This window comes from Mustela putorius, unplaced genomic scaffold (genome assembly GCF_011764305.1).
Source record: "Mustela putorius furo isolate JIRA1106 unplaced genomic scaffold, ASM1176430v1.1 tig00000139_pilon_pilon_pilon, whole genome shotgun sequence".
NCBI lineage: Eukaryota > Metazoa > Chordata > Mammalia > Carnivora > Mustelidae > Mustela > Mustela putorius.
In genome coordinates this window covers 8,603,750-8,621,258 of record NW_025421293.1, presented here as the reverse complement: position 1 = coordinate 8,621,258, position 17,509 = coordinate 8,603,750, and the positions used below count along the sequence as shown (strand labels likewise).

At 53.9% G+C, this 17,509-nt stretch overlaps 1 protein-coding gene and 1 long non-coding RNA gene across 3 annotated transcripts; both read left to right on the top strand.

Moving 5' to 3' along the window:
- Positions 1-5,572: 5,572 nt before the first annotated feature.
- On the top strand, positions 5,573-13,085 carry LOC123390699. Of its 2 annotated transcripts, none has more exons than XR_006605256.1 (4): positions 5,573-5,730; positions 8,526-8,920; positions 11,454-11,567; positions 12,607-13,085. It is a non-coding gene; the product is annotated as an uncharacterized LOC123390699 (long non-coding RNA). The 2 variants fall into 2 exon arrangements; XR_006605257.1 differs by having other exon boundaries at positions 8,526-8,878; positions 12,607-13,084.
- Positions 13,086-14,310: 1,225 nt separating this feature from the next.
- COPS6 (COP9 signalosome subunit 6) lies at positions 14,311-17,013 on the top strand. The gene is made up of 10 exons (XM_004781833.3): positions 14,311-14,450; positions 14,672-14,797; positions 15,005-15,136; positions 15,468-15,556; positions 15,647-15,709; positions 16,022-16,069; positions 16,146-16,260; positions 16,346-16,438; positions 16,546-16,646; positions 16,754-17,013. Exons 1-10 carry the CDS (start codon positions 14,327-14,329, stop codon positions 16,892-16,894), a joined length of 1,032 nt encoding a protein of 343 aa, XP_004781890.1. The 5' UTR covers positions 14,311-14,326; the 3' UTR covers positions 16,895-17,013.
- Positions 17,014-17,509: the final 496 nt, after the last annotated feature.

Genomic DNA, 17,509 nt, shown 5'->3' with positions numbered 1-17,509 from the left:
AGTTCATGATCTCAGGGGCGTGAGATCGAGCCCCTTGAAGGGCTCAGTGCTCAGTGGGATGTCTGCTGGAGATCCTCTCTTGCTGTCCCTTGGCCCCTGCCGTCTCTAAAATAAATAAATCTTTGGGCGCCTGGGTGGCTCAGTGGATTAAGCTGCTGCCTTCGGCTCAGGTCGTGATCTCAGGGTCCTGGGATCGAGTCCTGCATCGGGCTCTCTGCTCAGCAGGGAGCCTGCTTCCTCCTCTCTCTCTCTCTCTCTCTGCTTGCCTCTCTGCCTACGTGGGATCTCTGTCAAATAAATAAGTAAAATCTTTAAAAAACAAAAAAAATAAATAAAATAAAGTAAATAAATCTTAAAAAAAAAAGTAGCAAGAGACAACATCCACTGAACACTTAGTATGTGTCAGGCATTGTTCTAAGTACTTTATGTCACTTAATTCAATCATCACAATTCTGTGACAGTAACTCCTTTTCTTGTCCCCGTCTCTATTCCCTTTCCTCAGGAAAGGAGGAAGGAAGGAGGGACAGCGAGGAGCCCCCCAGGCGCACAGTACGTGGTGCCGTGAGGCCCAAAGGCGTTTGGAGCCCCCAGCCCGGGCTTCATCTTCTCCCTCTCCCCAGCAATGTGAGGAGGAAGGTGCTGGCCGCCTTCCAGGATGAGCGGGGGCACTGCGATCTAGGAAGGAATCTGTGTTCTGGAAATCAGATCATCAGATGTGAGGGGCTCTTCTACAAAATCCTGGATCCTTAATACACTTGAAATCCTGATAGAAAATCTGGCTGCATTAAAAAAAAAAAAAAAAAGGAAAATTTGGCTGCCTTTAATACACAAGGGTACCTGATGGCATGAATCTTTTCATGTCAAGCCCCATCTGACCCTCATAAGCAGCCTCTCCTGAGCAGCAGCACGAGGGGCGCCCCGGGGACTCTGGGCTTAAGCCACCAGCTTTTGATTTCGGCTCAGCCCATCATCTCAGCATCGTGCACTGGGCGCTACCCTTGGCATGGAGTCTGCGTGAGATTATCTCCCTCTGCTCCTCTCCCTGCTCAGGCTCGCTCTCTCAAATAAATAAAATCTGAAAAAAGAAAAAAGAAAAGCAGCCTGTGTAGACATTCAGGGGCCAGGGTTCACCTCAGTGTGGATCCCCGCTGCTCTACCGAGGCTCACCCCTTGGCAAAGGCTCTGTGTGCCTTACGCTCCCTTAATTGCTTGATGGCTTGGGTTTATTTGTGTGTGTGTTTATTTACTTATATTTTTTTATTATTTTTTAAAAAAGACTTTATTTATTTATTCGACAGAGATCACAAGCAGGCAGAGAGGCAGGCAGAGAGAGAGAGAAGAGGAAGCAGGCTCCCCGCTGAGCAGACAGCCCGTTACGGGGCTCAATCCCAGGACCCTGGAATCATGACCTGAGCCGAAGGCAGAGGCTTTTAACCCCCTGAGCCACCCAGGCGCCCCTATTTTTATTATTTTTTAAAAGATTTATTTACTTGACGTCAAGCACAAGCAGGGGGAGCAGCAGGCAGAGGGAGAAACGGGGATCCACCCCAGGACCCCCAATCCTGACCCGAGCTGAAGGCAGACGCTTAACCCGCTGAGCCGCCCAGACGCCCCGTGTTTGTGTTTTTAAATACCCACTGTATTATCATCCATTCACTGCACAGTTTACCCATTGGAAGTGTACAGTTCAGTGGTTTTTAGTATTCAGAGCTCTCCAGGATCACCAGAATCAATTTGAGAACATTTTCATCACCCCAAAGAGACTCCATACCCTTTGGCTGTCACTCCCCCCTCCCCACCAAAATCCCTCAGCCCCTGGCAACTACCCATCCACTGTCCATCTCTCTGGATTTGTCTATTCTAGACATTTCCCGTGAATGGGATCGCCATGGCACAATAGGAGGCCTGTTGTGTCTGGCTTCTTTGGCTTCTCATGACAATGTCAAGCTTCATTCATGTGCGTTGCCATGTGAATCTACACTCCATCCTTGTTAACGGCTGAACAACCCTCCATTGTATCCATTTGCCAGCCTGTTCATTCTCTCCTCCGCTGGGGGCCATTTGGGGCTGTTGCCACGTTTGGGCCATTAAGAATGATGTGCGATGAACGTCGTGTACCGGTTTTTGTCCGGTTGTGTGTTTTTATTTCTCTTGGGTATAGACTCAGGATAGGAATTTCTGGGTCAAATGCTTTATTTAACCTTTTGAGAGAATGCCAGACACTCTTCCCAAGTGGTTGTCCCACGTTACATGCCCACCAGCAGTTAGTTATGGGCTCCTGATTTTTCTGTATCCTCCACGGCCCTTGCCACTATCCTTATTATATAGTGGTTCTACTTGGGCGCGAAGTGCTCTCATTCTGGTTTGATTTGCATTTCTCTGACGGCTAGCATCTTTCCCCTTGCTTGTAGTATCTTTTTTCCCCGTGGATTTCATTTATATGAAAGAGAGCCCCACGTGTGTGCGGGCAAGCGGCGGATGGCGAGGAAGAAGCAGACTCCCTTCTGAGTGGGGAGCCCGACGCAGGGCTAGATCCCAGAACCCTGCAATCCTGAACTGAGCCAAGGGCAGCTGCTTAACCAACCTAGCCACCCAGATGACCCCCGTTTGTGTTCTTTTTTGGGAGAAATGTCTATTCAGACCCTTTGCCTATCTTTTAATTGGTTGGGTTTTTATTATTGAGTTGTAGGATACGGTTTAGGTGTAAGCCTTATCAGATATGCCTGATTTACAAAAATTTTCTGCCATTCTATAGGTTCTCCTTTGACTTTTTAAAAAAAGATTGTATTTATTTATTTGACTGAGAGAGATCACAAGTCGGTAGGGTTGGGGGGAAGCAGGCTCTCTGCTAAGCAGAGAGCTTGATGCGGGGCTGGATCCCAGGACCCTGAGCTGAAGGCAGAGGCTTAACTCACTGAGCCACCCAGGCGCCCGTCCTTTGACTTTCTTAATGGTGTCCTTTGAAGCCAGAAATTTTTAATTTTGGTGGTGTCCAGTTTTGTCCATTTATCTTTTGGTTCCTTATGCTTTGGGTGTCAGTAGTTAGGGTTCTCCAGAAAAGCAGAAATGATAGGATATAGAGTGATACAGAAGAGGGGGGACTTGTGGGAATTAGCTCCTGCGCCATGATATCCCACTTACAAGCTCTAGAACCAGGAAGGCTCATGGTATAATTCAGTCTGAGTCCAGAGGGCCGGTGTAACTCCCAGAGTCTGAAGGTCTGAGAAGCCAGGACAACCCCGGTGCCAGAGGGCAGAGGAGGGTTGAGATGGAGGGAGGAGAGAGGCACCTGTTCTCTGCTGCTTTGTTCTGTTGAGGCCCTCAGCCCTGAAGCTGATGCCTGTTCACACTGGCAAGGGCAGGTCTTCTTGACTCAGTCTGTTTGAATGCGAGTCCCTCGGCAGCCACCCTCACAGATGCACCCAGGAACAACTTACCAGCTCTCTGGGCATCCCTTAGCCATGTAAAATTATCCCTCCCCGTGTACCAAGAAACCGTCGCTGGTGGGAATAGAAAATGGTGCAGCAGTCCCGGAAAAGTTGGGCCGTTCTGCAGGGGTTCCGTGAATCTGTACACGTGCTAAAATTTGTAGAACTGGAAAACGGAAGAAAAACTCACTGCATGATCATTAAAAAAAATTTTTTTTTCTTTAAAGATTATACTTATTCAGGAGAGACAGGGAGAGAGAGAGGCAGAGGCTGAGAGAAGTAGGCCCCCCACTGAGCAGGGAGCCCTGCAGGGGACTCATCCCAGGACCCTGGGATCATGATCTGAGCCAAAGGCAGATGCTTAACCCACTGAGGCAGCCGAATGCCCTCATTTTAAAACATTTTAAAATTTAAAGTAACTGCCTCATGGATTGTTGAGTAGGCAAAATAATGTATGTCCAGTGCGGAACACAGTGCACTTGACGGGCTCCTGATGTTCAAGGGCAGGTTGATTTGGTGAGACAGGAAGCACGCTGTATGGGAAAGGCGGGGCTGACAGCTAGGGAAGAGGGCTTGAGAAGCCCTGGTTGGGGGACAGCACTGATCAGAGGGGTGCGGAGCTGGTGACGGGGTCCCGCGAAGCCCACACGTCCTGCCAGATGGAGAGGGCCCCGCCCCAGGCTGGCACGGAAGCGGGAGACAGTCAGACCGACTGCACGGGTGGGGAGCACGGGGATCACGGGGATCGCTGCGACAGCCCCTCCCCAGCCGGACCAGCCTCCAGACCCAGGGGGCGGGAGGTGGGGGTGGGGTGTGTGGGGGTGTGGCCCTCCCCAGCGACCCCCGTCCAAGCAGTGCGGGACTTGCTCCTCTGGCCCCCTCTGACCCCGGGAGGCTGCAGACTGTGGTGCCGCGCGGCACATGGGCCGGATTCCTGGATCCGAGCACACCCGCACACTGCCCAGGTGGGGTCAGGCCTTTGCGGGCAGGGCCTGCAATGCTCAGGTTCCCTACACACCCCCACCCCCACCCGAGGGGGACTTCGATGCATAACCAAGTTTGGGGACCCGGACTTCACTCCCCTTGCCGGCCAGCTGGCAGTGCGCACGGTGGATTCCGGGGGAAGTGGGAAAGCCACAGCGCGCTCGCTCGCTTCCCGGCCTGTTCATCCATCCAGTCCTTTCCCTGCCGCTTGCTCGGTAGAACACGCACCCCATTGGGGACGTTTCCCGACCCCCTGAATCCCTGCGGCCAGCGACTGAAAGCTCCCTGTCTAAACCCGTCACCTTCGGGCCAGGCAGGCTAGCGCTGACATGCTGGCCCTGGGCCAGGTCGCGGTTGGGGTCACGGCTGCAGGGAGCTGAGGCTGAGGCCCAGCTCCCGGGAGGACAGCGCGACTTGCCCGGCCTCTACCCACGGAAGTCCACGGAAGTTAACTCACCAAAGCGGGACGAGTGGCTCTGCTGGCCAGAGTGTGTCCCTGTACAGGAGACAAGCTTGCAGGATGGAGACAGGGGAGTCTTTCATGGTGGAGAAACCGGGGGTGCGCTCATCTCCGGCTGGAGAGGACCCGGTGTGTAGGGGAAGGAGGGCAGGTGGCCGAGGAGAGGGTGCCCCCGGGAGGATGGCGGGAGACCCTGGTGAGGGTCAGACCGGGAAGGGCCTTTCATGGCAAGCTGAGTTCTGTCTCACCTTCTGCCGGGTCTCAGCAAGTTGGAGGTTTACAAGCAAGTTGATCCTGTGAAAAACTCAAGAGTGCTTGTCTGTAGCTGAGCAAGATCCACTGGGCCTGACAGCAAAGCCCCCCGGGTCCGCGGTGGTGCAGGTGCGGCGTGGGATGTGAGAGCCATTGCACCCCGGGAGGGACAAGCAGGGAGAACCATGGGCTGGGGGGGGCGTGGGGGCCGGGCAGTGGCAGAGGCCAGCCCGCGCTCCCGTGCTCAGGGAAAACGGGGAAGGGCCATGCCAGGGAAGGGAGACGAAGGCCGGTCACGGTCAGTGGCCAGAGGCAGGTTCGGTCAGGTTGTCAGGAGGTGGAGGCCTGAGCAGAGAGCAGGCTGCCAGGAACGGGGGCGGGGAAGTTCAGAAAGAGGCCGAGGGTTAAGGCAGAGGTTCAAGCATTGCCTGAAAGGCTGCACATGCATTATTCAGTTAATATTTGTTAAGCAGCTTCCTGGGCCCTGGGGGAGGCCTGCGGGTACAGCCGCGAGCCCAGCAGTCCCTGGAGCCCCTGTTCAAATGGGGCCAGAGATAACCGGTCAGCAAAGAACGGGGTGAAGCAGGAGCAAGTCAGGTCCAAGAGGTAAGGGGATATGATGCTTTCGTGGGTCAGCTTGTCGGGATGACTGTTCAACCAAACACTAAGGGGCGTGTCCCTGTGATCAGAGCTCTAAGCGCCATCGTCCTTGGTAACCTGGGTTGGACTGAGTCAAGCCCCTGGAAGCCTCAGAGCAGATCTCCTTTCCCACAGGGAATTCCGCCTGTGGGCAGCGGCTTGAGCATGAGCGGGTGTGCGGCCTCCCTTCCTGACGGCCTGCCCTATGGGTCTCGCACTCCCCTGGCCAGGCCCCAGCAATCCGCCAAGCCGCTCCGCTGCAGGAAAGCTCTCAGTCTGGTCTGCGTCTCTCCTCGGACTGACGTGGGGGGACTGACCACCCCCCGCGGTTCAATCTGTTCCCCAAGTGAGCCTGAGCCACAAGAGGGCTCCAGCCAAGTGCCCACGGTCTGTGGTCTGACTCCCGCGGGCAAGGGCTCCCTCTGACACCAAGGACTCATGTTGGACAGCAGCAGAGAAAAATCAGGATCAGGAATGAAATTGATGTGTCCTAAACATGGGCCGTTCCTTTGTTAGTATGACTAGCACAAATGAACTCGAAATGTGATCGCGTCCTGGTGGAACTGAGACACCTTTTTTTCTTTTTAAGATTTTATTTATTTATTTGACAGAGAGAGATCACAAGTCGGCAGAGAGGCAGGCAGAGAGAGAGAGAGGAAGAAGCAGACTCTCACTGAGCAGAGAGCCCGATGCGGGACTCGATCCCAGGACCCTGAAATCATGACCTGCGCTGAAAGCAGAGGCTTAACCCACTGAGCCACCCAGGCGCACCCCCATTTTTTTAATTAGGCTCCACACCCAACATGGGGCTCAAACTCATGACCCTGAGATCAAGCGACACATGCTCTACTGCCTGAGCCAGCCAGCCAGGCACCCTGGAACTGAGACGAACTTTTGTCCAGTCAGATCCTGGACCTCGTGGCATTACCTATCCAGCCACTTCCCACTCGTCTTGACTCCAGAGACTGTTCTCGGTGCCCGACCTTACCACAAACCGAAGCAGACGCTGTGATGGGCAGCTTAACCGCTGCTGAGGATCGTTGTTCAGAGACGGGCCGAGTCTGCCCGGAGCCAGCATGACGGGTTTGAGAGTGAGATATTCCTAGCTGCGTCCCTTGACTTGCTGTGAGTGGACCCTTTGGCAGACAACTCGCCTTCTCGAAGCCCCAGCTGTCACTTCTGTGAATAGGAGTTACTTGAGGAAGAGTTCTGTGAGGCTTCGAAGCTGGCATTGGGCCAAGTGTTTGCCTAGAGGCTGCACGGGATGTGAGCCCAGGACAGGTTACTGACCGTTCAATGGGAGTCCCCCCACGAGCAGTTCATGGCTTAGAGGGACACCGGGCTGGTCCTGTGGTGTCTTTCTAGACACAACAGACATCCCTCAAGTCATTTAAAAAAAAAAAAAAGTCTATTTCACCTTTTTTTTTTTGACAGAGAAAAAGATCACAAGTAGGCAGAGAGGCAGGCAGAGAGAGAGAGGGAAGCAGGCTCCCTGCTGAGTGGAGAGCCCGATGCGGGGCTCGATCCCATGGCTCTGGGATCATGACCCGAGCCGAAGGCAGAGGCTTAACCCATTGAGCCACCCACGGCGCCCCCTCAAGTCATTTTAAAAGAGCATTTATAGACTTTCAAATTTATCTCAGCTGTTATAAGAGGAATTCCCAGTTTTGATATACTTTTGAGCCACCATAAGGCATCTTCTGTCTTTAACATATTCTTAAATTTTCTCCAAAGATAGACTCCACAGTTGCCGAATATGATTATAATATCGGTTAGCCTTTTTTTGTTTAAAAAAAAAAAGTTGGGGGGATTCGGGGCGCCTGGGTGGCTCAGATGTTTAGGAGTCTGCCTTTGGCTCAGGTCACGATCCCGGGATCCTGGGATAAAGGCTGGCATCAGGCTCCCTGCTCAGCGGGGAACCTGCTTCTCCCTCTCTCTGCTCCTCTCCCTGCTCATTCTCCGTCTCTCATAAATAAAATCTTTTTTTTTTTAAATGGGAATTATTGTATACACCAAGCACAATACACTTTGGGGGGTTAATTTTATTTTAATTTTTTAAAGATTTATATACTTATTTGAAGGAGAGAGAGAGAGCACCCACACAGGCAGGGGGAGTGGCAGGCAGAGGGAGAAGCAGGCTCCCTACCCATCAGGGAGCCCGATGTGGGGCTCGATCCCAGGACCCTGAGATCATGACCTGAGCTGAAATCAAGAGTCAGATGCTTGGGGCGCCTGGGTGGCTCCGTGGGTTAAGCCTCTGCCTTTGGCTCGGGTCGTGATCCCAGGGTTCTGGAATCGAGCCCTGCATCGGGCTCTCTGCTCAGCAGGGAGCCTGCTCTCCTCTCTCTCTCTCTGCCTGCCTCTCTGCCTACTTGTGATCTCTGTCTGTCAAATAAAATAAATAAAATCTTAAAAAAAAAAAAAAGAGTCAGATGCTTAATCAACTGAGCCACCCAGGTGCTCGGCTAAGGGCCCTCTTGACACAGAAGTTTCTCTCGCACTGACCACGTGCCTGGGGCCTCTCTCTCGTGTGGTACTGATGATCATAGGACCCAAGCTCTGACTGAAGGTGGTCTCACGTGCGACATTTATAGGGTTTCTCTGTAGCCTGGCCCCTCTGGTGTCTGCTCAGAGCCCTGTCAGCACGCAGTGCTCTGTCATACCCGGCGCAGCCGCGAGGTCTTTCTCCAGCGGGGACACACTGATGGGTGAGAAGACTTGACTTTTGACAAAAGCATTTCTTGCTGTTTGCTTCTCTCCAGCGTGAGCACCGTGATGTTTGCACCATGAAGGTTTGCTTACACAGACGTGGCCTCTCTCTGATGCGAATGATTCAGTGTGTGATGATGGCCGCTGCGTTTATGAGGTTTCTCTGCAGCGAGGATTCTCTGTCCTGTGAGAAGACCTGATCGCCAAGTTTTCCCACAGCGAACGCGCGTGTGAGGTCTCTCCCCAGTGTGCGCCCTCCAGTGTGTGATCAGACTTGGTTCCTGAAAGGTTTCCCTCTAGTGTGGAGCCTCTGGCGTTGAGAAACCTGTGAGCAATTCCTGAAGGCTTTTCCACGCTCCCATTTATATGGTTTCCCCAAGAGAACAAATTCTCTGACGTCAGTGAGGTGCGTTCTGCCTCGAGAATTTTCCACAGTCAATGTGCAGAAGTGAGTTCTCCCCATGACGGATTTTTCCAGAGCTGAGTAAGGGCTTCCCTCCTGCGTGTTTCCCCAGATGCTAGAATGTGTGGCTTCTGACATAGGCTTTCCCACAATCACTACATAGTAAGGTTTCTTTAGTCTGGGGATTTTCTGATGCTTACCAATGGCTGAGAAACCCAATTTACATTTCTTTTTTTTAAAAAATATTTTATTTATTTATTTGACAGAGATCCTAAGTAGGCAGAGAGGCAGGCAGAGAGTGAGAGGAGGAAACAGGCTCCCTGCTGAGCAGAGAGCCTGATGCAGGGCTCGATCCCAGGACCCCGAGATCATGACCTGAGCCGAAGGCAGAGGCTTAACCCACTGAGCCACCCAGGCGCCCAGGCGCCCTGCCGATTTACATTTCTTATAGGATCTTTCTTCTTTCTTCTTCCTTTTTTTTTTTTTTTATTATTTAAAAAAATTTTTTTAAATTTTATTTATTTATTTGACAGAGAGAGATCACAAGTAGACAGAGAGGCAGGCAGAGAGAAAGGAGAAGCAGGCCCCCTGCCGAGCAGAGAGCCCGATGTGGGGCTCGATCCCAGGACCCTGAGACCATGACCCGAGCTGAAGGCAGAGGCTTAACCTACTGAGCCACCCAGGCACCCCAATTATTTAAAAAATTTTAAAAGACTTTTTTCCATGCCCAGCACGGGGCTTGAACTCACCACCCTGAGATTGAGACCTGAGCTGAAATCAAGAGTCGGACACTTAATCAACTGAACCACCCAGGCGCTCCCCAAGTTGTTTTTTTTTTTTTCAAGTGGGCTCCATGCCCATCGTGGGGCTTGAACTCACAAGCTCGTGATCAGGAGTTGTATGCTCTACAACTGGACGTCCTATAAGATCCTTCTTATGAGACATTGACATTTCTGTCGGCTTTCCTCTGCTTGCAGGCTTTTTCTCCAGTGGGGGGTGGTTTTCTGGGGAAGACTGTAGCTCTGCTTGAACACTTGGGGGAAGGGGATACTTTCCTCTCTTTCTTGTGGAATTTTGCTGCTGTTTCTAAACAGCTTGCAAATTTAGAATACTCATCAAGTCTTCCTTTTATATCCGCTCCCCCTGGAGTACTCCGCTTATTCCTGGTTGTCAGTGTTTGGTCTAAGAGAACAGAAAATAGAAAAGGCAAATGTCATCAGTCTCTGTGGTAAAGAAAAGAGACATCCCACAAAAAGTCTAGAATGAGTTACATGCCTCTGAGATAAAGGGGCAGGCAGCCCGGACCCTCGAGGCCGACAGAGCCACAGCGAGAATTCTGACTCCCCCCTGAATTGCTTGGAGACCACTGGGTCACGGCACTAGGCACTCCCCGGGACAATGAACCCCTAATCCCGGGCAGGGAGCCCTCTGCATGGTGACACCCCAGAGCTGCCGTTGCCACGGGGAAGTGCCTGGTAAAGGGGTGACCCCAAGGAACTAGCACAGCGCTTCTGACCCAAAGGTAAGGATTAAGAGACCCCTCTTCTTCCACGGCTCAGCTCGCAGAGACCATGCTTGCACAGTCTCAGGGCACTTGGTTTAAAGGGGAAAGAGAACTGTGGAATCAGGCATCCATTTCCAATAACAACTAAAACCGAGCTGGAGTATCGCCGTCATTCATTCGGGGTCCAGATGGTCCCCAGTGCTAGTGCTCTCATCCGTAGAGCTATAGCGGAAGGATGTCCAGACGTCCTGTCTGTCCCTCTCCATCGCTTCGGCCTGCTCTGTCCCCACGTGCCCGGGACTCCCCAGTAGTCAGATGCTTCTCTTGGGCTCTGCCCTGGGATGTTAGACAGGAGGGGCCGGGCAATCAGAGGAAACTGGTCCCCCCCAATGGTGGGGGTTCCTGAGCGGGAGGCTGGAGTGGAGGAAGGCCGCCCTTGCTCCTGGGCTGGCCTGGGGACAAGCACGGGCCAGCTGCCCGCTCTACAGTGTGTCTCTCAGTGAACCAAATGGGTTCAAGTTCTTTTTCATTCCTTCCATCTCCGTCTGGACTGCCCTGAAGCCGTGGAGATGGGGCAGCTGCCGGGTCAATCGTCCTGTAGGGTTGGGGCTGCAGCCTGAGGAAAGGCAGCTGGGAAGCATGGTCAGATCTCTCCCGGAGGAAATGCCAAGTGCATGAGCTCTATTATTCCCAAAGCCATGCTGGGAGTGTGGTTGTGGCAGCTGGTAACCGGCTTCAGCAGCTACTTCGGGAGCCCAGGTGCCCCTCGCAGTCCTCGTCAGGCCTCGGAGGGAAGGCAGCCCTCCTAAACTAAGCTTGGGGAGAGAGCCTGTCACAGAGAGCCAGGAGGTACCCCCACCCCCACCCCAGGGCAGAGGCAGTACGAATTGTGGCTGTTGACCCCGGAGCTTGAGGCCAAAGTCAAAAAACCAGCCTGAGCGTTCAGTTTCCCCTTGGGGGCCTCCATCAGGCCCTGCCCTCGATGTCTGGTCTGGAGGAGTAGTCTGGTCTCCCGCTGGTTGTTGTTGTAACCCCTGACAAACAGGTTAAATTCCTTGGTCCTTGTTCCTGTAGGGGAAGACATGCCTGAATCCAGCCGCAGGGTTTGGACAGGGTTTGCGGTGGAGAAGCCAAGCCCCAGTGATCTTGCGTGCGGCCAGTGTCTCTGCTGCTTCTGCACCTAAAGATGTAAGTGGGAACCGGAGGGGGATATGCCCGCAATTTTCCAGCCCCTTAAGAGTTAGAGGGGATTTTCCCATTTAGGGCCTGCTGTGTGCAGCTGGGGACAGTGGGACCCGCAGATGGCTACGCAGAGGAGGAGGAAGGGAAAGCACAGCTTGCCTACCAGGCGCCGTCAGTGTCGGTGCAACAGCGCCACCTGCAGGACACAGCTAGGGGCACACCTGCTCCTGAAGGACTCCAGACCCAGGGGGCTTGGTAATTCTCCAACACAATACTCCCATTTTGGGGTGAATCAAGTCAAAGTTGATGGATGGCAAGATCGGCAGAGCCTAGCAGACCTCACTGGTGAGACAGGAATGGTCTATTTAAGGGCACAGTCCTTGTGCTCCCGGAGGGGTCTTACATGAAGTGGCACTACGGCTTTGTAAGGAACTTGAACCCGAGACGTGGATCAGTAGGGACTGGAGGTCTCAGAGTCTCCCCTGAATGCCTGGGCTTGGTTCCCTGATGGCTCCTGATGAACCCTGATGGGGTGAGCCCTGATGGGCTCTACTGGGGAGCTGCTGCTGCCCAGCTTCAGGGCCAGCTGCCCCAAACTGAAAGCCAATGTCACAGCTCTGCTCAGTGGGCAGAACTCAACGCTGTTCTCATCATACATCTGGCCAGCACTCCCCACGAGGAGGCTGGTGACATTTCGCTGACTTGGGCTGTCAGCCAATGGCTGGCTGCTCGCTTGGCCCCTTGAAGCTGACAGAGAAGATGAAAATCATGTGCTTTGGGAGCAGTGAACACACCTTAGCTCTGACAGTCGAGTCACTCGTGTGCTTGCCCATGGTGGGGACCTGGTCTCTGGTAAGACTGGCACCTTTAAGATGCTGATCAAGCCTGTACTGGCCAGAAGCTCCTGCCCACACCTAAACCAATTCCATTGAACCTTCGACACCTCCTCGGGTCTTTCTTGGTGCTGATGTCCCTGTTCTAGTCTGATCCCCTGACTTAGGCCACATCATTATGGCCCTTGAAACTAAACCGTGTCATGTTTTAGGTTTTGCAGACCATCTACAGTCTGACATTGGGGTGCATGAAGCTTTATCTCACAAAAGCTACCCAACAACGGGTCAGTAGTCAAGGTGTTGCGTGGACATCCTACACTCCCCACCATCCTCAGCATCTGAGTCCCAAGGGCTGGGACGGCCTCCTCCAGATCATCCTGACCTCCCTTACCTCCTCCTGGCCCACAGACCTTAGTAAGACATCCTGGTTGCTAAACGTGGCTGTTCCCTGAAAGTGTTCATCTCCTCCTGCTCAGCCATCTCTTGGGTAACAATCAGGATGAAAGGAAGGCTTTCTAGACTTGTTTTGAAAATTAAAGATTCTGTCCTGACTATTTCTTGGTTTGACACTTCTCTCCCTCCCCCTGCCCCCCACTGCATGGCTACCCCGGGGCCAGCCTGGTGGTAGCCAAAAGGGAGCCTAGGGAATTCCAATCCTCTGGGTACAGCCCAGCCAAAAGGGAGCTTAGCGAATTCCAACTTAATTCTGCTTCAGCCACCAGGATTCTCTTCATGGACTGACATAATGCTAGATCATGAAGACAATGCTCTCCAGCTCCCCCACAGTGTGCTGTGGTGGGCTGAACAGTGGCCCCCCAAACAGCCAGGTCCCAATCCTTGGAACCTGTGAATGTTACTTTACAGGGAAAAGAGATTTTGCAGATCTCATTAAAATATGGATCTTCAGATGGGGAGATTATTGTGGATTTATAATTAAGATCTTCAGATTGGGAGACTGTCAGGGATTTATGATTAGGTTAAGGATCTTCAGATGCGGAGATTATCCTGGGTTATCCCAGTGGGCACTACGTGGAATGCAGGGGGTCTTTATAGGAAGGAAGCAGGGAGGCAGTTTTATTACCGAAGGTGATGTGACAAAGGGAACAGAGGGACAAAGAGAGTTTCGAAGACGCTGCTAAAAGACTGGACTTGAAGATAGAAAGTGATAAAGCAGCACACATCTCCGGGTACCTGCTGCCTGTGGGCGCTGGGGTGGGCTCTGCGGGGTCGGGACACAGGTGTCCACCTGCTTTCTGAGGGCTTACACTTTGGGTGTGGCACGGACACACAGTAAAAGAGCCAGCGGGACAAACTGTAGGGGCAGCAGGGGGGTAAACGCAGCCCTCAGCCTGCTCGAGTGTAGGAGTGGGGGGAGGTCTGGAGAGGGCGAGGTTTGCCACAAGCCAGTTTTGCGAGGCTGCTGGAGACGGAGGGTAGAGAGGTCGGGAAGGCTTAGAGTGCTGGGGATGTCCCTAGTCCTGTGGGGAATACGGTATTTGGAGGAAAACCACTTCAAAATAACCATCCGCTGAGAACTACTTGGGTTCCTGTGTGTCAGGTGTGGCGTTGGTCACAGAGGCCCTCACGTGGGAGCGAGCGAGAGCCCGTGCGGCTGCAGCAGGAGGACCACGGGGCAGAGCAGAGGACAGGCCGGCTGGCAGGCGGGCCCGGATACTGCAGGGCCTTGCACGCGGCTTGGATTTCATCCTGAGGGCAAACACATGATTTTTCATTCCTCCTGCAACAGCCTTAGGAACTAGGCCGTTTTATTCCAATTTTACTGACGAGGACGATAAGGTTGGGAGGGATCAGAGTTAAGCTGTTTGTTCCAGGGCTTCCGCAGCTGCAGGTGACACCCAGGACCGGGTCTTCCGGGGCCCGGCGGCCTCGGGGCAGCACGCCCCGTCCGCCGAGGCCCCGCGCCCACTGAGCATGCGCCGCCGACCTACGGAAGCCGGCAGGGAGGGGGCGGGGCCGAGGCTGGCGGGCGCGGGGAAAATGGCGGCGGCGGCGAACGGGACTGGAGGGAGCAGCGGGATGGAGGTGGATGCAGCAGGTAACGGGCCTCGCGGGGGCCTCCTCTGGTGACGCCCCTCGGGGAGCGACAAGGCCCCCCTGGACTCCCGGGAGGAGTCAGCAGGCAGGACGGCAACACCTCCCCCTGGACTAATTTGCGGGAGGGATGTCTGGCTCCGGCTCCGCGGTCTTCCGCTCGCAGCCCCGGGGCAGAATGTGCCGCGCCGAATCCGACTCGCCCTCCTTTTCCTCCACCCTCAGTAGTCCCCAGCGTGATGGCCTCCGGCGTGACGGGCAGCGTCTCCGTCGCTCTCCATCCCCTCGTCATTCTCAACATTTCAGACCATTGGATTCGCATGCGCTCCCAGGAGGGGCGGCCTATGCAGGGTGAGTGTTCGGCGTAGTTCTCCCACCTCCTCTCGGTCACCTCCCCCAAATAGGGGTCTTTGCCCATTCCGTCCCTGAGACCGGTTCCCCGTCCCCCAGGTCACCGTGGCTCCACGGTGGTTCACACGGACCTCGACCCTTGGGCTTGTAGTGATGAGGGCCAAGATTCCTCACCCTCAGGTCTCACGTGTCGTTCTCTCCCCGCAGTGATCGGGGCTCTGATCGGGAAACAGGAGGGCCGAAATATCGAGGTGATGAACTCCTTTGAGCTGCTCTCCCACACTGTGGAGGAGAAGATTATCATTGACAAGGAATATTACTACACCAAGGAGGAGCAGTGTGAGAGGGGAAGAGGCTTGGAGGGGGAGGGAGGAGTGGGAGTAAGAAACAAAGGCAGAGTCGGGGAGATGCCCGGGTGTTGGGAAGAAACAGAATGGGACAAGAAGGGGCGGGGGAGTGAGAGTTGTGGGAAGGATGTCAGAAAGAGACCGCATTTAGGCATTCCCCCCAAATGACAGTAAAGGACAAGAGAAGATAGAAGGGATTAATTATTGTGAGTTGAGCCAGGAGTTGAGTGCGGAGGGGAGAAGTCGAAAAATATACCAGGCGCTTCCAGTTACGGGAGGGTGGTTTAAAGAAAGAACCCTGTGCTCTGGTTCTTTCTCCGCAGTCAAACAGGTGTTCAAGGAACTGGAGTTTCTGGGCTGGTATACCACCGGTGGGCCGCCTGACCCTTCCGACATCCACGTCCACAAGCAGGTACACGTGCTCACACGTGCGTGCTGGGGGAGAGTGACGGGAGGGAGGAAGATGGGCCTTGACTCTCGTGCCCACCATCCCCTCTTCCAGGTGTGCGAGATCATCGAGAGCCCACTCTTTCTTAAGTTGAACCCTATGACCAAGCACACAGATGTGAGTAATGCTGACCCTGTGCCTGTTTGGTAGCCCCACCCCCACCCCCAGCCTGTCCTTCCTTTCCCGTCTCCGACCGGCTGAATCTTCACCTGAGGGGTATTCTCCCACTCAGCAGCTGTGACTTTGGGTTAGTCATTAAACCTCTAAACTGCTTTTTGCCTCACGTGGGAGATGGGGATGATCCTTACTTCAGTGGGTCTTTGGGAAGATTGGATGGAAAAGTCTACGGTGGAAGAGCCAAGCCCAGCGTTTGGCCTGTAGTAGCTCAGGGGCACTTGATGTCACGCCGTCTCCGCTGTTTCTTTACAGCTTCCCGTCAGCGTTTTTGAGTCTGTCATCGATATAATCAATGGAGAGGTAATGGCCTGCCCTTCAACCCTCTGATCCTGCCCCGGGCCTTTCCTGCTTCTGACTCTGCCTTTGTGCCCTGTAGGCCACCATGCTGTTTGCTGAACTGACCTACACTCTGGCCACGGAGGAAGCTGAACGCATTGGTGTGGACCATGTAGCCCGGATGACAGCCACTGGCAGCGGCGAGAACTCCACGGGTAAGGAAGGGGCTTTCTCGGCCGTGGGGCTGCAAAGTCTGGCCACGTTCATTTTACACGTTGGCCTGTTCCTGTCTCCCTGCAGTGGCCGAGCACCTGATCGCGCAACACAGCGCCATTAAGATGCTGCACAGCCGGGTCAAGCTTATCTTGGAGTATGTCAAGGCCTCCGAAGCGGGTAGGACAGTGTCTCCCTGGCACTCCTCTCCCTCCTGGGAGATCACTCCGTCTCCCTCCTGGGGAGGTGACAGCATCTACATTAACGCAGTCCTTTTGCGCCTTTAGGAGAGGTCCCCTTCAACCATGAGATCCTGCGGGAGGCCTATGCTCTGTGTCATTGCCTACCAGTGCTCAGCACAGACAAGTTCAAGACAGACTTTTACGATGTGAGTATAAAACCCAGGCTGGGGAGGTGGGGCTTTTGTACATCATGTCTATATGCAGGACATGGGACAGTCCGCTGTCCCCCGGACAACTGGTCTTTTCCTTCCAGCAATGCAATGACGTGGGGCTCATGGCCTACCTCGGCACCATCACCAAAACCTGCAACACCATGAACCAGTTTGTGAACAAGTTCAACGTCCTCTACGATCGACAAGGCATCGGCAGGCGGATGCGGGGGCTCTTCTTCTGAGAGGGTATTTGAAGGGACGACACACAGGTCGGACAATGGTCCCACAGGGGAGGGGTGTCACACTACCATAGAAAAACCTCCTGTCGATAATAAAAGGGGAGCAGCCCCTCAGCACCCCTTCCCGTGGCTCTGTCCTCTCTGTTGGGCACCACACAGCCTTCTCAACTCGGATCTTAAGGAAGGGCCTTGGTTCCAGCCTTGCTCAGGCAGGACAGCCTGCAGTGGTGGGGAGCTTGCTGCCACTTGAGGTGACCCCAGGTCTGGTCAGGTGAAGGAGTCTACATTTGAGCCAAAGGCTGCCCGCTTCCGCCTAAGCGAGCCATTTCTTAAGATCTCCCTAGGACAGCAGTGCAGAGACCAACTCTATACACTTGACTAGTGACTGATTCTCCAAGCTGAGTGAATTGGTCTTTTTTGGACAACCCGGAAGCTTTATGGGCCCGGTCTACTGCCAAGAGGAAGTTTTCTCTTCGCGCTAATGTTCAGTGCTTATGACAGTGCCACATCTGACCCCTGGCACCTCACCGCTAGCAGGTGGGGGGGCTCCAGTCACCACACTAGAGAGCCAGGTGTGAATGCGGGGACTGGTACCTGTGATCACCTGTCCGTGGTGTC